General features: G+C 45.1%; 1 protein-coding gene across 2 annotated transcripts in view; it reads right to left on the minus strand.

Moving 5' to 3' along the window:
- The window catches only part of TMEM44 (transmembrane protein 44), a 198,792-nt gene that overhangs the window by 48,858 nt on the left and 128,047 nt on the right, over positions 1 to 21,887 (minus strand). For both annotated transcript variants that reach the window (XM_085635259.1, XM_085635258.1), the window contains exons 5-8: positions 20,056 to 20,142; positions 17,362 to 17,532; positions 8,670 to 8,843; positions 4,490 to 4,594 (exon numbers count right to left, since the gene is read on the minus strand). In XM_085635259.1, the coding sequence (XP_085491385.1) occupies positions 4,490 to 4,594; positions 8,670 to 8,843; positions 17,362 to 17,532; positions 20,056 to 20,142 (537 nt within the window). The remainder of the gene's footprint in view (positions 1 to 4,489; positions 4,595 to 8,669; positions 8,844 to 17,361; positions 17,533 to 20,055; positions 20,143 to 21,887) is intronic.

Raw genomic sequence — 21,887 nt, forward strand, 5'->3', positions numbered from 1 at the left:
CCTGCTTTAGTGGGGCTAATTGATGATAGATTTGTATTGGGCTATGCCAGTCTCTACGTTTTCCATATCAAGATTTCATGAGTTAGGTCTTGGAAGTTAGCTGGCGTGATTTTGTGCCACTGTCTGTGCCTGCTCTTTTTGAGTAAAGGGCTGTGTATTAGATATCATAGGACCCCTAAATTTGAACTCGATCAGTGAATGGTCGGTCCATGTAAGAGGACTCGTAGCTCCACATTGCACGTTCGGAGATTTAGTGAAAATGAGATCTAATGTATGTCCCGCTTGGTGAGTGGGGCCCACATTGATCTTATTTAAATCTAAGGAATGTAAATCTGTTAAGAGTGATAAGGCTTCCCGATTCATGGTGTCTTCACTATGCACATTAAAGTCACCCACTAAGATGACATTTTTTGTAGAAATGGCGTGCGCGGAGATTAGTTCCAATGATTGGACAGTAAAGTTACGGATAGGCCCGGAAGGGCGGTAAACTAGAGTGCCTTTCCAGCAGTCTTGTGGGTGTAAGTCAATTCTAAAGACTAACGCTTCCATGCTGTCGTTGCTAAGTTGCTCCAGTATAGTGATTTTAATGGTGTCTTTATATACTATAGCTATACCCCTTCTTACCTTAATAGTTCTATCTAAGCTCGAGATGCGATAAATTCTAGTAGGGCTATAGTTATGGTGGGGGTGGAACTTGGTTTTAGCAAACTTCTTTCCCTGGCCACCATGAAACAACAATGCTTACGATTCTTACTAGGAACAGAGCTCCCTCCAACACGGCACACTCATCTTCTTTGACACCACACTGCTATTAAACACTCTTCAACTTCATCACACAACTGTTGTTTTAGCTTTTCTTCATCCCGTATTATTATAACAAAAACGCTTTAACTCTTATTGACACAACTTACTAAAAACTTCTTTAGACAAAGTATAACTCCACGATTCTCATGGAGAGTACGCTTCTAGTCCTTGTCTTATGAAATGAACCTGTCTTTTAAAATACTCCAAAGTATCCACTCTGTTGGAATAAAAGCTCTGACAATTCAAAAATTGTCAATGGGGCTGTAGAAGTTTCATTGTAGGTATCAACATCAATGTAAACACATATCTTGGATCCTTACTCATGGACATGAATCTTCAAAGATGTCTTTCTTGCACACACAATACTCAACTATGAATGAATCATTTCTACGCATCCAATATGGGCAAGTATGATCCCCTTCAAAGTCGCCACTAACCATAACCCGTGCTCCAAGCAGATGTTACACCTCATCCATGTACACTGTGAATTACAGCATGTACATGACAGCAACATTGCCATACATACGCAATCTCCCACATAAAAAGATGCTGCTAGCCGTCTCCGCACATTCTCATGTCATCACTGTCCACACATTCCACAGCATAGGACTTAGCAATGGAACACGAGGTCGGAGGAGACCTCACCAAGGCTTCCTGGTTGTGCTTTCTTCGCGATCGCTCCACTTTTAACGACATGCAGCTTCTTACCCGACACTCTCTACCCTTCCCCCCTGACAGATAGTCACCTTCCATGTGAACTAGAGGCATTGTGTACCTTAGCTACAACCTTCACAGAGCAAATCACAGACTTCACCAACACCCCATTCATTCCAGCAACATTTTCTCTGGAGACATTAGCCTTCTAGGAGACCTTAAAACTCAGACTATATAGGCAGCTTTTCTCAACTTATCAGTACGGCCAACATTAAAATTTAACTTCATGGCTTGCCGTTGCCCTCAACTCCATGCAAACTCTCAGCCCGCCCCCTCCAGGGGACTGATGTGACCATTTACCAGTCCAAACAGTAAACTGCCCCGTGCCCCGCCCATTAACTTTAACCAGAATGCACCATCAAAATGCATGCGATTGTGAGCTAAAGGTCATGGTGTGGGTGCATTTTGAAGCTCTGGCTGTCTTATAAATGCATCGGCCCTGAAACGTTTCATGTGGCTTGGGAACAGCATTCATCGAACGCAACAATGACTCACATTTGCTCTTCGAATAGTTATACGTAAAAGTGCAATAGTGTTGACGGGTTCACACCTCTTTCCAGCCATTGAAGGAGGAGGGGAGGGAGAGGGCGCAAAATGCGACAATGACGTGTAAACGCCAACAATTAGCCAGACCACTAGAATTATGTGACGTGAGTAAGTCGAATTAGGCAGCAGCATTGACTAGAAAAAGGCAAAAAAAATGCAGCGTAATGTGGCACATTTTGCGACAGTATTACTGCTTTATTTAATCTTTTTACACACATTCATACTGTCTGAGAAAAGGTTCCACCTCATTAGTAACAGTTTAACACTCACATCCAGCAACAGGCAATTGAAAAGTGACCAGTCAACTTTTGCAAAGGGCCTTCCACTGCACTGAAACACGTGTCGCTGCACTTTTAAAAACATTTGATTTGTGTGAGCTAGACACGTTTTCTTTTTATACAAAAATCACCTGAAGATGGATTATGCGGCAAATCCATAATGATGCGGTAAATGATGTTGCCACAGAATCGCATTATTACAGTGGCTCTGACTCCTAGGTATAGCTCCATAGAGGCAAGAATGAGATGTGCAAAATGATTGGCTACATCTTCACTTTCACATTCTCACGTGCATTGTTCCTCGCCGTTGGACGCAGGATCTCGGCTTGTGGATACCATAGTTGGGCCCGATAGGCTAAAGCATCCTGTGGAGGGACCGGTATTTCAAAGCGTGTATTTATTTTTTGTGATTTTATATACTGCAGTCATTACCCAGCGGTGTCAGAGCACTTTACAAAAGAGCGAAGACCGTTACATGAGAGATTAAGCGTAATAGGGTAGCAGTAGACCGTACGTATAGCAACTGCGGTTACTCATGGTGAGAATTACGTATTTACAAAAAACATATTTCATTATAGGTTGCATATTTAGAAAAGTTAGAGCGATTCAGGATACTCAGATAAATATTACATATTTACAGAGCTGAATTCAAGTTAACTTAAGTTACAGAGTTATAGCTCTTGAGAGTGTTATGTAACAGTCAGGGTCACGCCATTAAATGCGAGGGCGTATGCCTGGTGGGGAGCTTGGCGAGGAGTGAAAAATGTCACACGTTCAAATTCTACAGGTCTCTTTGCCGTTCAGAGTCCGTAGCCGGGTCTGGTGGCCTAGTGCCCTCAGGGGCGTAGGAAGGGGGGTGTGGTGGGTGTGGGCCGCCCTGGGTGTCATCACTGAGGGGGGTGACAAAATGGCAAAAATATGTGTTTTAAACACATATTTTTTTGTCAAGCCGGGGGTGACAAGAAATTTTTCGCACCGGGTACCACCTGACCTTGCTACGCCACTGAGTGCCCTAGTGGAATGCGCCCACTGTAGGGACCCGTGTTTGACCTCATGGTCACAGGTTCAAATCCCGGCAGGTTCACTCACCCTTCTGAGGTCGATAAAATGAGTAACATTGGATTGGGTAACAATAAACATCTGTTGTTCAGCGCCAAGAAGCCTACGGCTGAACGTGCGCTCTACAAATGCACGTTAGGTTATAAGAAAGTGAGAGCCATCAGGGTGGATAAACATTAAGAGACATTAAGGGGGCGGCTCAACGAGCGCCCTATATATAAATGCGCCTGCTGGTGTTCCAGAAAGCCGACTTTGAAACAAGTTAGTCTTCAAATCACACGCCCGGTCAAGGCAGCACCGCGTGTCTAGAATTTGAAGCTCGCTGTACTTTAGACGGGGTAACACCGGCAATGTCAGAGGTTAAACCTACAAGGTTTTCCTTATTCAAAAGGAAATACGCCACTGTGAAAATGGAAACACCGAAGATTAAGCAGCAGACGCCATCTAGTGGCAATAGGGTGTAAATGCTTCGTCATTCTTAAGGCAGGCAGCGGTGCTTACAAATCTATAATTAAATGTTTGTCGCACGTTCTCTGGACCGTCAAAAAGTGTAGGGCGTAGGGAATAATGACGCCTCTGATCCCCAACCCGTTCTAACGTGTCTTTGAGTAACCTTTATCAGCACTATACCCAAAGCCACGGGAAATCTGTGGCAGGCTTGGACCAAATTATGTGGCCGGGTTGACTGTGTTATGTGGTAAGAAAGGGCACATTTTGAGGTGTAATACTGCACATTTTGTGATGGTATTACTTTACTATTTTGTGTTTTTGACACTTAATAATACTGTATGGGCAAAGGTTTCACCTAATCAATAGCAGTTCTACCCCTAAATACAGCAATAAACAAATGACTGGTCAACCTATGAAAAGGGCCTTCCATTGCCTGTCAACATGTGTTGCTGCGTTTTTAGTAACTTTTGACGTGTTTGAACTAGAATATTTTTTTGTTAAAATTGGCACATTATGCAGTAGATAATGGGTTATGTGGCAAAGCTATACTTATGCGGCTGCAGAAACAAATAATTTCAGTGGCACCGACTATACCCTTCTTCGACTTTCTTTTTGTTTTTCCTTGTAGCCAGCCTTACCTTCTGCACAGGCTCAATGCTCAGATCCATGTAACGGCCAATTTCTGACACCTTGTGAGAGGCCCTGGCAGTTGGAAACATCTTCAGTGGCGTCCAATTTGACCTCTAAACGCAAAGACGAAAATAGATTTTTAATAATTAGAAAAATATTTTTTATTCAAAGATACATTTAAAATAAATTCAAAAGGTATTAAAGCCGTTCACTAAAACCTTTTGTTGTGTCACACTGATCTAAAGTGCTTCAGATACAACCTTTCTGTTACAATTATTGTTATTAAGTAATGGTAACTGGACTTATTTTATAATTTTATGAAAGATGAAAGGATGACCTTACTTGTCACTCCTTGTAATCGCACTCTCTAGACTACGGACGGCAGTGAGCGGCGTCCTTCCCTTGACGATTGTGTGACTTTAGGGAGACGCTCACATTCCTACCCCGGTTTCAAAGAATGTAAAACAGGAAAAACTCGGAGTGTGGTTGCAAGGAGTTGCAAATAAGGTCACCGAGTAAGATAACTCCACTCAATTTATACAGACTCAAAACAATGGGTGGTTAGATTCAAGTGTGGAATCTTAGTCCTGAGGCAGGCCGACCGACCCATAGGGGCGAATCAACAGGCGAAACATGTTGACAGATAGCAGATAAATAGGATGATGGGGCATTAATATGGAGTCATTGCTGGGTTTTATTTTAATCCTAATCCTGCCAAGGGGGCCCAATATTAAAGAGAAACCAGGGACGTCCTTGAGGTAGTTTTAACGAGATTTTCTGCACAGTGGATCCCCATAAATGTACGTACTGTCTTTCCCCTTAACCCCTTGCTCCATCTCAGGCGTTGGTCTGCGCAGGGATGTCGAAGCACGCCCAATATTGAAGCATGCCACTACTAGTGGGTGAGGGTATTTTAATAAAACTGTGTTTTTTTCCTGAGAAGGAGGCAAACCGCCCCACCCCATTTTTTACTACCTCCTTTTCTCTTTTCGTTTGTGAATTCAAGGTTATTCAAGAGGAAGGACGGAAAAGGAAAGGTACCTCTCACCCCTCTTCTTGTGCATATTAAAAAAATATGTATGGACTTATATACGAGCTCCTTCTCTTGTGGCGCAAGTTAAGCTTTGCAGTCCTGAATAAGAAATACTTGCAAGATGTGCAGCATCCATCTTTTAGAAATCCTACATGCACTCCTAGCAAACACTGGCAAAGGTAATACATCTGGCATGTATTTTGAGTCCTGAGTAAAACATTAAAGAAAGTTTTTCTGCAGTGGAAATACAAAAAAAAAGAAAACAATTGCTTCTGAATACAATGCCTTTATGAGATAAATAATGTAATGTGTGATGTTTCAGTGTACTTGTAAAATGTAAAATAATCCCTCATGCATGCGAGTGCAAGCCCTCTATAGGAGGCCGAATGATGGATCGAACAACCAATAGAATATGGTGAGAGAATTACTCCTCACGCTGGAGCCAACGCCCACTCTATGTATATTGTAATAACGTGGTAACAGTAGGTGAGGCAGACAGCTGTGCTGCCATGCCAGACAGTTCGGCTGAACTGTTCCCATTGGAGTAGGATCAGGGCTGATTTGCATATGGCTAGGTCCAAACTGAGGTGGCATTGTGTGCAAAATAAAGATGGGCTGGCATGTGGCCTGAGTAATTACAGTGGCTGAAATGAATTCAAGCATCCCATCCATCACTTTTTCTGCATACTTTAGTGTGACGCCCAAAGTAGGACAGGTATGTCCAAACGAAATTCTCGTGCTCACTGTCACTGGAATCAAGCTGTACCCATTACTAGGGTGAAAATGGTCCCCAGTTGCTTGCATTCTATTTCAGTGAGGACCTGGTGTGGTAGTTGAGGATGGACTGTTCCCATTGGAGCAGGGCGAAGACTGATATGCATATGGCGGAGTCCAAACTGAAGTTACATGGTGTACAAAATAAGAATGGACTGGGATGCGGACTGGTCCATCACATTTTTGCATCCTTTCGTGCCTGACCTAAACAAGAACTTACAGGCCTTATTTTCGGGTGCAACAATAACAGACAGTTGCTTAGGACATTACCAACAGACAGTGTCAGACTGTGCCTGCAGTCAGCTAATGTGCCCCTCCCCCCCTTAGTAGGAAGGCCCATAGCCTGTTTGTAAAGCAACTGTACACATTCACCTACAACCTTAGTTGTAATTCGCACCTTTCCAGCCCCTTAGCTCCATTCACTTTATGATGAAAGTATAAATAAGGTACATGGTGATTAGATCTACAAAATCAAAACGTTATTAATCTTCTTCAGATTGTTAGGTGCGAGTTGCAGCCTCGGTAAGCTTTGGCAAAGACAAAAGGTCTGGCTTTTTATTAGGCGAGGTGTTTTGTAATAGTTGTGTGACTTTGGGTGTGTTGCCACCTGCTTTTCAAGAAGTAAAAGCCACGTAATTCAATATGAGAAAACATCCTGGTCTACAGCAATGTGGAAGCTGGTGGTAGGACACTTTTCCTGAACAGACTGTAATGGCAGAATTAAGTTGTAGATTTAAAGAATTTGAATAATCTGGATCACGAGAGAGGATCCTTCGGTGAAAATTGAAGATCACGAGGAAAAATATTGAACGTGATACTTCTGATACAGTGAGCTAAATAATATAGACTCCTTGCATTTTTATACTACAAATGAAGAAATTATGAACACATCTCCACCACAGCATTAATAACTGCGGTGGGTTGATAAACCATGGACAAGTCTACCAAATATAACTCGATGACCCCTATGAGAAAAATATTGGAGATTGGTACACGTAAATATATATTTGTGCTCTTATTATAATTGTCCTGAAGAAGGTGGAGAGAATATATAAAACCACCGAAACGCCGCATCGACAATTTTGAGCTATAGTTTGGATGAAATATGACATTGAACATTTGAGATTTTTTTACTATTGGTTTTTAACTATTTGTGTAGTTTTAGTTTTGTACTACAGAATTATTAGAAATTGTGACAACTTGAAAAGTAGGGGTTGCTTTTTGAAAGCAAGACATTTATCAGGGAATTTTTATACATGTATGATCTCTATTCTCTCTTCAACTCTGCATTATTCAGTATTATGTATACTATGTTATAATTTTATACATGAGCAGATGTGTAAAAAAACCTGACCTTTTTACATAGTACAGGGGTCGGTGTTTATTGACAATATCTTCATGTTAACTGGTGATAAAGGTTTTTACCTTTCTATTAGAAGTCATATGGTATGAAAGATGTGTCAGTGAGTGCGTGCCAAGGAAAGGGAGTGTTTCTATTCGTGAATTTGCTTTAAAGAAGACTGCAAAAACATGAATCAGAAAATGAAGCTCGGATTTTAAGTGGTGAACCTAAAGACACACCCAGCAAACATTGCTTGGTTGATTCTTTTAATATAGGGCCAGTATTTCTCTTGCATCTTTAATAAAGTTTGTGTGTGCTCATATCATTCCTTTGTGATAAAAATCCAGCATATTCATCAAGATCCTATATTAACGGCAAAGTAAAACAAATGAAGGTACAACAGTGGTTAAAGGATAGCACTGAGTCGTTTTAACACGCTAAGACATTCAAACAGCAAGTACTTGCCAACTTAAAAAGAGAATCCATAAACCAGCAATTAAACAGTTATTCTGCCAGCAAAGTAAAAACTTAAAAGTGCACATATTTGCTCTAGTCTAACAAAAGGACTACTTCCCACCATCATTATGAACTACTCATTACCCACCTTTTAGAACCACTGTGCCCCTCAAAAGTCAGCAAGCTGCTTTGCATACACATTGATGCTAAACATGCCACAAATACCAAGGATGGCACTTTGGCCAACTACACTCTTTTCCCAAGTGAAACTACAGCATCATATCTTGCCTTAAATCCCTGTTGTGGAACAGTTGCCTATATGCTTGGCCATAGAACACCCCTAGGAGGACAACATGAAAGTAACCCTATTAGTGCCAGCTTATTCAAGTAGCAGTCCAATCAACATCATAGTACGAGTTATTTTTTGTTTTTTCACTAGTGACAATTCAATACAGGGTGATATTCATGAAATTTAGGTTTAAAAATATACATGGTCAGGTGCCCAGTTACTTGCCACTTCACCTTTTGGCATTCTAAGAATTAGTCAATATTTGCAGATTTGCCAATTTGGAGATCCACTCACCTTTTTCCCATCTGTACCACCGAGCTTCTCGTCCAACTCGTTCTCTTCCTCCGCCTCCTCCTCCTCCTCCTCTCGTGCCAGGAGTGCCCGCATGTCCGGAGTCTCAAAGGTTTGCACCACTAGGCCCATCTTGCGGGTGAACTTGCTTTTCATGAGGCAGGAGAGAATGGTAATCTGGTTAGGTTGCAACCTTGTCAAGGATGTTTCCTTAGAAGAGGGTGGTGGCAAAGTACAGCTTCTCTCAACTGAGTGGATCTAAACTTTTCCTACACCGGGTTCCGCAGTGAGATTGAGATTTGAGGACCAACACAAAACCAGCCACCTCTGGTGTGAAAGGATCTCCCAGCATTTCCCTGCATTTACTCAAGCCGTGGTATCAAAGAAGCAACAATGCAGTGAGGAGCAAGTCACTGTGGTCCAGTCTGAAGAGAACGAGGGCTTGCATTAAAGTCTTCAGACTCAAGGTTTCAGGTCGGGTGTGCCTCCTGCTCACCGCTGTTCCTGGTTTTGCCGCTGACTTCTTTGACGCCGACTTCATTTCCCTGCAGGCGCCCCAGCCGCCGCTGAGCCGCCCGCCAGCCTGCACTCGATTTTCCCGCCGCTGCCTCCCTGCGGCCCCACCCCCCCGCCAGCCGATTGGCTCCCACGCTCCCGCCACCCAGCAGACCCTCCCTCCCGGCTCCCTTCTTATGACGCCCCCACGCACGCGCAGCGTTGACATGCAGCGGGCGAGCCGATTGTGCGCCGAAGGCGCGCCAAAGGCAAGCCCGTCTTCGCCCGTCCACGCCTGGACCGTGCCCAGCGCCAGGGCCCCTGGCCCCCGCCGATGCAAACCTACCCTACGGACCTACGACACCGCCACCCTCAACGCACTCAACACCGGCCGAACCCCCGGCTGCTACCGAGCCACCCCGAGACGCACCCACGGACCCTTCACCTGCCACTCCTGCAAGTTCTCCGGCATCCGGACCTGCACTGCACCCGCCAAGCCGACCCCCAGCAGCAACCACCTCAAGTGCATCCTGCTCAACACCCGCTCCGTCCACAGACACGCCGTGGAGCTCTGGAACCTCCTCGACTCGACATCTCCAGACGTCGCCTTCCTCACGGAAACATGGTTGAACACCTACTCAGCGCCCGCCATCGCAATCAAGGACGGCTACAAGATCACCCGGAGGGACCGCGTCAACCAGACGGGAGGAGGCATCAACATCGCCCACAAGAACACCATCCGCATCACAACCAACACCGACGACACCCTCACAGCCGCCGAACACCTGCACTTCCAGATCCACACCGACCCCAAGACCACCCTCAGAGGCACCCTCATCTACAGACCCCCGGGACCGCGCACACAATTCAGCGAAGACATCGCCGACTTCATCAGCCCGCACGCCCTCCCCTCCGCCGATTACATCCTCCTCGGGGACCTCAACTTCCACCTGGAGAACAACGACGACTGCAACACCACCACCCTGCTGGACAACCTCGCCAACCTAGGACTCAAGCAGCTGGTGACCACCCCCACCCACTACGCCGGCCACATGCTTGACCCCGTCTTCTCCTCCAGCAAGGACATCTCCTTCAGCCACGCCACCGGACTCCACTGGATGGACCACAGCTGCGTCCACTTCAGCTTCAGAAGGAACACGATCCACCACCACCAGCAACAGGCTCCACGCAGAAGCTGGAACAAGATCACAGCCGACCAGCTCGCTGCATCCCTGAGCCAGAACCCTCCCGCCAGCTCAGCGAACCCCAACCATGCCGCCATCAACTTCTCGAGGTGGATCAGCAACTGCGCAGACGACCTCGCCCCACTGAGGACCCCTCCCAGCAGACCCGGCAGCAAGAAAGCATCCTGGTTCACCGACGAACTCAAGAGCTCCAAGAAGAACTGCCGAGCCCTCAAGAAAGCCTAGCGCAGAGACCCGACACCAGACAACATGACCACCCTCAAGCTAGCCACTCGAAAACACCACCAACTGATCCACACCACCAAGAATACAGCATTCAAGGAACGACTGGACAACAACGCCCACAACAGCAAGGAACTCTTCAACATCGTCAAAGAGCTCTCCAACCCCAGCGCCGGAAACAACGACATCACCCCATCGCAAGACCTCTGCAACTTACTCGCCTCGTACTTCCACAACAAGATCGCAGACATACACAACAGCTTCAGCACACAGCCGACGCACCCTACGACCGCACCAGCACCCCCCACCACCACCCTCCGCGCCTGGATCCCGGTCAACACCGAAGAGACCATACGCACGATGAACTCCATCCACTCCGGATCAACAACCGACCCCTGCCCTCATCACGTCTTCAACAAGGCCGACTCCGTCATCGCACCCCATCTCCGGGACATCATCAACGCCTCCTTCGACACCGCAACCTTCCCGGAGAGCTGGAAGCATGCCGAACTCAGCGCCCTCCTAAAGAAACCATCAGCCGACCCCACCGACCTCAAGAACTATCGCCCATCTCGCTGCTCCCGTTTCCTGCCAAAGTCATCGAGAAGACCGTCAACAGACAGCTGTTCCTCGAGACGAATGGATCCCTCGACCCCTCACAGTCCGGCTTCCGGGCGAACCACAGTACCGAGACCGCCCTCATCGCAGCCACTGACGACATACGAGCCCTGCTAGACAACGGCGAAACAGCGGCCCTCATCCTCCTGGACCTCTCCGCGGCGTTCGACACTGTCTGCCACCGCACCCTAGTGCAACGCCTCAGCAACGTGGGAATCCAAGAGAAGGCACTGGAATGGATCGTCTCCTTCCTCGCCGGAAGGACACAGAGTCCGCCTCCCCCCGTTCAGATCAGAAGCCACCGAAGTCATCTGCAGCGTACCACAAGGATCATCACTCAGCCCCACGCTGTTCAACATCTACATGAGCCCCCTTGTGGCCATCGCACGCCAACACAACCTCAACATCATCTCCTACGCCGACGACACCCAGCTGATTCTCTCCCTCACCAACGACCCCGCCACAGCCAGAACCAACCTACACGAAGGAATGAAAGACGTAGCCGAGTGGATGAGGAACAGCCGCCTGAAACTGAACTCAGATAAGACGGAAGTCCTCATCCTGGGAGCTTCGCCCTCCGCCTGGGACGACTCCTGGTGGTCCCCTGCCCTGGGCAGCGCACCCAAACCAACGGACCACGCACGCAACCTGGGCTTCATCCTGGACTCCTCCCTCTCCATGACCAGACAAGTCAACGCCGTCTCCTCGTCATGCTTCAACATCCTACGCATGCTACAGAAGATCTTCCGGTGGATCCCCACCGAAACCAGGAAGACGGTCACCCAGGCCCTCGTCACCAGCCGACTGGACTACGGCAACTCCCTCTACGCCGGAACCACTGCCAAACTCCAGAAAAGACTTCAGAGGATTCAGAACGCCTCAGCACAACTCATCCTGGACATCCCCCGACACAGCCACATCTCCGCACACCTAAGAAACCTGCACTGGCTCCCAGTCAACAAAAGAATCACGTTCCGATTCCTCACCCACGCACACAAAGTTCTCCACAACCAAGGCCCAAGATACCTCAACGACCGCCTCAACTTCTACACTCCCACCCGCCAGCTTCGATCGACCAGCCACGCCCTCGCCGCCGTTCCCCGCATCCGAAGAGCCACAATGGGAGGAAAATCCTTCTCCTACCTGGCCGCCAAGACGTGGAACTCCCTCCCCACCCACCTCCGTCTGACCCAAGACCACCTCGCCTTCAGGAAGCAACTCAAGACCTGGCTGTTCGAGCAGTAGCAGGCCCCCCCCACCTCAAGCGCCTTGAGACCCTCCGGGTGAGTAGCGCGCTATACAAATGCTTTGATTGATGGATTGATTGATTGATTGATTGATTGATTGAGCTGGGGACCGGTTAGAGAGACACGCATGCACCTTAAGAACATTCAGATCCAATGTATGCCATCACAACACCTCCAGACCAACCCTCATTTCAGTCATAAAATCAAGCGATTCAAGAGGTTGGAGATTGTAGAAGAATGGCATCTAGGAAACACTAGACTGCTAACCACCGTGGGAGTGTGAACTCCCTACATCAGGGATTCCCATCTGCATCATCAGTATGGGAATTAATACTTAACCTTATGGTATATGTGTCTCCTTGCCTGACAACATTGTGTAGCTGTATTGGCTCTTTGCTTTCGTTCAGTTCAAACTTGGGTACTAATACATTTGTTGTTTTTCTCCCTCTTGGTTCAAGCCTCAGGTTAGTCCTCACCCTTTCACTTTCGCTACTTTGTTGTGTTTGTATGGTGTTTGTCCTTGTTGTAAAGTTTTCTGCTCCTTGGCGTCCTGACAGTGGGTAACTTATCGGTGCAACAGCTTTTATTTGGAATTCTTGGGCACTGACCTTTCAGGGGAAACTGTCCTCACTGAGAACTCCTTCGATCTGCGACCCAAGGTTCACTACTCGCACCAGGCTGTTAACCCATGATGGTCCATGCCAAGTATTTTTTTTTTAAAGAAAATCTTATATTTGAGCATTTCCAGAATAAATGCACATAGATACTATAGAATCAAAGGTAATATTCTCATTATATACAAATTTAGCAGGAAAAATCAATAAAATGTGCTTTAAAAAAATATACGGATTTAGCAGCTTAAACGTGCAATAGAACCCCTAATGGATTTTTAAGATTCCCTAACAATTTGCATGTGCGTTCATAAGCAAAGATTGTTAATTTAATTTCTAATAAAGAGTAGAATTCCAACTATGCATTAGAGAAACATCCTAATAAAGTGCAGAGAATTAGATCAAATATTTCATTAGAGTTCTGATATTTCTAAAAATCAGAAGATTCTAAACCAGAGAGTTATAATAGTACGGCAAGCATACATACGTCATTATAAAGTGCAAAGATTTGTAATCATTCTTACAGTGCGAATTGGATGGATCCTAGCACATAGAGTTGTATTCCAAGATTAAGCTTACATCTTTATAATGTGCTAAGAACTGGATACAGAAATACAAAGTGCTGCCATGCATTACAGGTTAAGGGGACAAAAAATAAAGTTTATAACCATGCTCTCTGGATTCCTAAAAGAACAGCACCATATCTGTCGGAGGATCATCATTAGGCCCATAATGATCCAAAGCTACACTGGACCATAGTAGGCCACATAGTCTTGACTTCTAATGGAATCCAAATACCCCCAACCCTTTTGGCATATGCTTCCTCAAACTGCTTTGTTCTGATCATTTTGATAAGCCCTTCTTGATAACTTGGAGATTCGCCACCTTTGCAAAATCAACGAGCGAGCAACAGTGAACACTATTGGCAAGAACCTCTGCTGGGATTTGGATACGTTCAGAGATTGCTCGGTTTGTACCAAAGCTGGATCGACCTCGGTTGTTTCCCTGATAACCTCATGCCAGGTATTTCTGATAACACAACACCCCAGGAAGCACTCCTGTGTCTGCTTTCCCTTCCTCATGCGCCTCTTCCTTCTCTAGTGAGGTACTTGTTTCTCAATGCAATCAGAGAAGCTTGGGGTGGGATGAGATTCTCATCAGATCTAGGCCCTCAGCAAAAGCTTGACATTGATGTCATTTCCCAGAATAAACTGAGGCCTCAAAGCAACTTAAGACGGTACCAAGCGCTCCTAGCCATAGTGTTTTTTTGAAATTGTAAGTTAAGTCTATGAAACAATATGATTTTGCATGGTCAACAAAGACTAGTTTCCAGTCCAAGTTAAAGGTCCATGATAGATCATTTGGATTTTTAGGAGAAATTAACAATCACTTTCAGAGGTTTGAGTTTTGAAGGATGAAGTCATCCACCTTTGAACGGTCTCCACAGTATTAGAGAGGATAGGGATGGAAATGGTAAGATAGACCTTGACTTCTACCTGTGCATCATCAGCATATTGATGATAAAGGATCTCAGATCTGCTAAGGATAACTCCATTTGTTCCATATATAGACGGATGAGTAAAGCAGACAGTATGGAGCCATGAGAAACTCCTTGTTGCAGATGGACTCCGCTAAAAAACAGTGACAGATTTGAATCGATTGAGATCGATTGACAGGTTTGAGATAAACCAGGTTAGTTGTCATTATGGTCAAAGGGAAGCAAGGATTAAGGTTGGTTTGTTTGGACCAGGCTGCATGCACTTCCCCGGAGGCTGGCTTTGTTGCCGAGACCAAGTTACCAGGGTTTACCGAAGGCTACTTTTATTGAAACCGGTTAGCTCTGTGGACTAGACACTGGGGCTTTGTTCAACGGAGCCTTCTCACACTCGAAGAGTCAAAAGTATTGACTCAAGTTTTGCTACTGCATTAAAGTAATTACACAAACCGAGGTCGTGTGGCCATACCCCATCGAGGTAGGTTGGCCTTGTACAGCTTTGGCAAGCACTGTACTATTACAAATTAACACTATCTCTTGTTTTATGACATCTTAGCTTATCTTTTAGGGGACACAGATGAATAAATCAGACACTGAAAAGGTGCACTTTGGGATACAGGGACTAAATAAACTTGCCACACAAATTATCATGCCTGAGAGGAACACTGAGCAGCTGGAAGTAGAATGCCCCCATAAATTATTTGGGTGACCAAAGTTTATCAATACATTGGAAGAAGAAATGGGATCGATCTTCTGTGAAATCTATGGCAATGTTTGTGGTGGTTAGGTGACAGACTTCTACACTTTCCTTGGTGTGAGCTTGTCTTCCTCCAAACCTTCTACGGCATCACAGACTCCATGTGCTATTAAGCGGTCTCTATTTTTGTTGCACGTCTGGGGCTCCTCTGTGTCAGTTTCATCTCGTAAATAATTCTTAGACACATGAACAGAGAATTATATCAACACATTTATAATTCAAACAGAAAATTCATTTAGATTCTGTATTTAACAGCGCTAACTTTCTAAATATACAAGTAGGGCAGCACTCCTGATGAGAGTGTGTACAAAATCACTGCAAATTACAATGTTAGTGATTCCTAAAGAAAGAAAGTCCAGATACAGAGCGGACCTTTCTAAGCGATTTCTAGCTTTACTACTTGTTAGACCAGCCATCCTTGGTGTGTTTTTCGCCTGGCTTTTTGCCTCTGCCTCCTGTATTTTTTGCTCTGTGATGGATTTAGTTTTTGCTGGTCTAGATGCTTCGGGCACTTTGCGGATGCTGATCAGTGCTAAAGTGCAAGTGCTCCCTCCATAAATTGTGAATATGGATTGGTGTTTCCAGGATTGGCTTGTATGACTTACTACTAAGTCCCTCGTACAGTGCACTGTGTGTGCCCAGGGCCTGTAAGACAACTGCTGCTGGTGGGCCTGCAGCACCGATTGGGCCACCCACACAAGCAGCCTTTCAAAGGGGTCCCAGACCTGCCACTGCAGCATCTGCGCACAGTCTCTACTGCCATGTCGGCCTGGCAAGGGCATCCACTTGCAAGGCCCTCAACTTCCCTTTTACTACATGTGAGTCACCCCGAAGGTAGGCCCAAGGTACCCCTGTGGGCAGGGTGCAGTGTAAGTGAAAGGTAGGACATGTACTGATGTGTGTTCGGATAGTGAAATACAGTGTGTTTCAACAATGCAGTAACAGTCGACGCCTGCTCTTATAAGCCAGTTACCTCTCTAATCACTCGTTAACTGCATCACTGACTGATCTTGTACAGAGCTTGGCCTGCACAATACACCACATACATGCATGCATGTAGGTAGGCAACCAAGTGGTACTGATCTGTGGAAGACAATCTTACAAGATTGGTGGAAGCATTGGCATAGGCAAGGTAAAGCCATCTGCCAAAAACTGTTCAGACCAGGCTACGGAGACCGCAATACGAGGACATGGAGCCCTCACTGTGTGCAAGTTCTGAGTAGTGTCTACAAGATCTGCACAAGATCTAGGAGATCTCTGGAGGGAGAAACCAATGTGCATACGACAAATTCACAACAAACCTTGCCAATTAAAAGGCACCTTGTACAGGCTGGAGCTTTTGATTCAGAGTTTTTGTTTACCAAGAGTTTCCATTTTCCTGATTCAGACCAGTGGAAGCATCTTTGGCTCCATCTTTAGCACCATCCACCTGGTCACTTTGTTTCTCTTCACTGCGCTCTAAGGGAGTAGACAAATGGATTATTCGCCCTTCCCCCAAACTTAATGTGAATACGTAGTTTTAGCCTAACCTGAGCCGTGGGTTATGGAGAAGTACCTTGAGAAGATTCGGTCTGATTTTTGTTAAAAATGTTCACCTTTCAATTTGGGTTATATTAAAGCAGCATTCTACCAATGGGGTTTATAGCAATGGTTCTCTTGAGCAAAATGCTAAATTTTCTTCATTTTTGATACATTTAGTTAAACATTTTTTGCTCTAAGGTGAGGTTGATTATTAAGCATTTTATTTCATAATGATATTGTTGCTCAATATGTTACAACTTCTCCTCCCTCGCTCATCTCTGAAGATGAGCCAATGTAAAGAGGAGCTAGTGTATGCCCTTAGGCAGAAGAATGGTTTACCCTTGTAACCCACCTGTTCAGGAGACCGTGCGGAAGCTCAGTCGCTGATCACAAGACTGTGGCCTCTCTCGTTGATACTCTTCAGCAAGCCTAGTGTATGAAGCCATCAGAATATTTGCTAAGCCACCACTTGTTCTTGTTGTCCAACACTCATACTCCATGCAGCAAAGTACAGTAAAGGATACAGCAACATCGAGCGCAGCAGAACCCAGGAAAATTAGGAACCAAGGCGTTGCTCTGATGAAGTACTCAGCCTTTCGGTCGTGGGCCATAATAGCAGCCGCATAGAGAAGGCTGGCCATCACTGAACAGAAGTTGGCCCAAAGCTGCATCCCTGGAAATGACTTTCCTTTACACTGTAATACAAAATCAAAACAATGACATATCTGCAAATGCCTTTGTGGATGTTTGGCGATTGATGGGTACAGCAACAATACTTCAGCAAAGGCCTCCTAAATCTGTGGGACTGGTTGGGATCTGAGAAAGATTATGTATCCTGTCCCCTTTAATCTCTGGTCATTCTCTGCTCTCCTTGCTAATGGAGGCTGGCAGAAAGAGGATCTGGAGCCATTTTCTGGATTGTTTGACGGTATCAACACAGACTGCGCCCTTAAAGAGTGACAATAGGCTCTCTGATCTAGTTGTGGGTGGCCACCTCACTCAATTTATATACAATGTTTCGAGACCCACCCATTAGGCTTACAAATCACTGCCACCAATTAGGACACTGGCAGTAAACCAAGAATAAATCACCCAGAACGGATGTTATCACATGAAAGCCCATGGCTGGACCACTGTATGTGATAACAGAGTGACATGGCCACTATACCAGCAATAAACCTCAGCTTTACACAATGCAAACTTTACTTCCTGGTTAAAACTGGTCCATGGTAGATAGAGCTATGCCCAAGCAATTCCCAAAACCTCTGATGTGTCATGTCTCATTGTAGGAATTCAAGAGGCACTACACGTAGACCTTCAACCGCGTGTGCTATATGGGTGTTTCAATCTGCTTTCAGGAGGCGCCAGTTGAGGATACCATAGATGCCCTTAAGCAACCTGCATCTTTAACAAAAATGAAAGCTATTGTTGTCCACCCAAAGACATACAATAGTGCAGTATTTCACGCCCCATGGAAAGAGGGTTACAGGAGGAGCCAAAATGAACAATAGACAAATAGATTTATGGGTGCAGGAGAGCCTTACAGGTGGCCATTTTACATATTATGCATCTGTATATTTTGATTGCAAATATCTTCACTATGTTGCTATTTTCTAGGGGTGAGCAGTGAACTCCGCTCCGCTGGCAGAATTCACGGTCTTGTACCTTTCGCGCTCTGCCTGAAGTTCCGGGAAAACTCCACCAACCACCACGTGGAGGAGTTTTTCCTCACGTGAGGCTCACCAATAACACATTGGCAAGCACAAGTGAAGTTCCGATGTGATTTTGCAACGTGGGCGGTTGCGACAGGTCACTACTATTCGCGTTGAGAAAGCGGCCTCTCGAGTACAATATCTACTCAATCGACAGAAAGAAGCAGCGCCTTCTGGTGCACCACATGGTGCCTTTTGTGCCAATTTATCAGTGCGGAACAAGCTCCTGGTGCTTAAAATCAGCACAACGCCACTTGCAGAACTCTGCAGATTCTCACAGAGCTTTCACGGTACTCCGTGGAATTCCGCAGAGTGAAACTCCACGAGTTCCACCCACCTCTATTATTTTCAAGGTCTTACTGTGATTGATAACATCAGCATTGTAGCTAACTCAACTAAACATGTGTACAGTAGTATGTGTATTTAACGGAGTTTGGGTTAGGACTTGATGTTGCAATCTTATATGCAGAAGAACCGTCCATCCAGTGTAATTGTGTAATGGCTCATAACTTAGCATCTGATACCACCAGTGATGGCGGTGGAATCTGCACGCTTGGGTGGAATACATTGTAAGAATAGACTCTAATCTTAAAATCAGGAATTACAGCCAGCTAACTACTACAAGAAAGCCATTGGTGATTTATTTATTCTTTCAACAGCTTTATATAGTCCTGCTTTGCCATGGGGATATTAGAACGCATCACAAGAAACTAGTAAAGTTTACAAATAGGGAAGACAGCACTGGCAAGAAACAAGAGTGATATTAGACAATGGTGGAGTAGTAATGCCCTTAACACAAGATTGTGGATTAGACATTGTGTTCAGTGGGAGGCGGGAACGTTCAGGTAAGATTTTAGTTGTTTTCTGAGCACCAGGATAGTGTGGGTGCAGAAGGTAGTTTAGACAAAAGGTAGCTCCAGGGGGATGTTGAAGCAGTGGAGAACAAGTCATTTAATGCTTGGGGGTCATACAATTCTGCTATGGAGGCTCCTGTGGCCACCTGGGATGGTGAGAAGGTCTCTTACTTGCTATAAAGGTGAACCACTGTTTATTGGCCTTCATTCCACAAAGCCAAAAAACTAGTCAGATGCAGTTTGCTTGCACAACATGCAAGGGAGATTTAAAAAAATGAAGTTCAATGGACACCATTGGAGACCTTCAAATGGCTTACGTATGGAGTCATTCTGCAGGGCAGGTGTACCCGCATGGTTATCAGTTAAGAGCAGCGGCTGCTCCAGAGTTCTTGCCCTTTAGTAAGGCTGAAACTACACTCGTTAATGTAGTATATGGGTACATCGAGCTAGTGGCAGGAACAGAGAGTAACCAGGAGTTCAGATCCCAGTAAGTTTATGTGAAGTTCACGCCCCATAATACCAAAATCCCCGTAATGTAACAAAAGACATATTTTACATCACTGGATTTACCAAAAGCAAACTCTTCTCATGAGTATGCATCTCATAAGTTTAAAATAAAATACTATTATTTCACCTACTATCTCACACTTACCACTTTTGTAAGCACAGGCCCTCTGGACGTCCACGAGATGATCACGGCCACCAGGCCCAGCGTGAACCCTATGATCTCTGTGCTTTCCTGCAAGAAAACCAACACAATCAATACAGGATAGCCAAGCAGATGCCCCTGAGCCGAGTTAAAAGCAAAGTGCATCTTCATATCCAACATCTGCTCTCGGTGGAATCCGAAAAACAAGACACTTCTAGCAGTCATGAACCATTCTTTTTCATTGACATCACATCCTGCACCTTGGCCAACCTAGGCGTGTACGAGCTTTGATAGTCATCTCTTTGGGTCACTTATAAAGATAAGCAAGCCAACTTTTTATAGCTTTGTACATTAAATCCACCACCAGAAAATATGCATAATTATTATCTTCTACGGTTGAAAGTAATTATAGCATTTACAGGATTCTTTGAAATAAAACCTGAAAGAAACCCTAATATTTTCTTGGCAGCACACAGTCAGTCAATGAGTACCACACGGTACAAGGACCCACTTTGCACAGAGATGCACACAGCACTTGCTATCTTGTCAGCAGTGAAAGGACTTGGCAATTTTCAACTTCATAAACATCACATGCATGCAACTGTGCTGCAATTGTTTACATTGTTGACATTCCCGGCAAGATAGCCGGGCCCATTTCCATGTTAAAGCTTGCTTTTTTTTTATTGCAAGCATATCCCCCAATAATAATTTATATATTTAATTTAAAATATGTAAATCTTGCTGTCCTTTAATACTACGGGTGATACCTACCAGTCAGGTGTACTTAGAAGAGGCCGAGCAACCTTTGTTTAGTTTTAATGTGCATCAACAAAAATATTTCTCTTATTGGCAGAAAGAAAATGTACTATTGGCTTCGAACTATACCAATGTGGAGGCGCAATTTAAACACACAAGGATGAATATACAAAAATAAGTATTGACTAAGCCAAAAGGTCTGGGTTTAATATGCTAACACAAGGAAACCGTATTTGCGTGTGGCTGTGCCTGCATGTATACCTTAGATCATGGGTTCTCACAAACATTTGCCCTGGGGACACCAAGTACAGTCTGTGGTGTAACCGAGGGCCGCACTGATGCCAGCAGGGTGGCGAGAGGGGGTCTGGGTGGGTCAGAGATTGTGTGTATGGAGGTCTAAAAAAAAATTTTTAAATACACAGGCAAGAATTTCTTTGCAGGTTAATAAATGCTTGCCCTTTTGTTTAAATTTTTTTTAACTGGATATTAGTGGTCAATAACTAAACAGCAGCTTGTGGCGCATGTAAAGGTCAAGAGGGCCGTACTGTGGGTATCACGGTCTTACATCATTAACCCCTTGAGTGCACCACCCTTTCCCCCTCCTGTGCCGGGCATTGTATTAGCGGGCAGCGTCCATGAAGAGATAGTCTCGTCATGGGCATAGCGCAACCGCGCTCCATGACGAGACTATCTCGTCATGGGCATAGAAGAGGGTTAAAGCCAAAGCTATTAGCAATGGGAACCGCATGCGCAGTTACACAGATCCGCCTACAAATACAGAATAGGCATACTAACAAAGACATCCACAGATTCTTGCCCATGAAGCCTGAAAGCATACAAAGGCACACATACGTGCACACACTACTCATTTAGAGCACACACACGTAAGGCTACGCCACAGCGACACTTGAGACTGAAATTGGAGGGAGTGTTTTGTTTAACTGTTAAGCAATTAAAACAGATTGTTTCACAGAAGCTGTCGGTTTCTTTCATCGGGCTCTGAGATCGTCAATTGAAGGAAGTTCTAGAAGTGACCACTAGATGGAAGCAATTACTTAGTTCAATTCCTGTGTAATTCA

Source organism: Triturus cristatus, chromosome 11, assembly GCF_964204655.1.
Source record: "Triturus cristatus chromosome 11, aTriCri1.1, whole genome shotgun sequence".
Taxonomy (NCBI): Eukaryota; Metazoa; Chordata; class Amphibia; order Caudata; family Salamandridae; genus Triturus; species Triturus cristatus.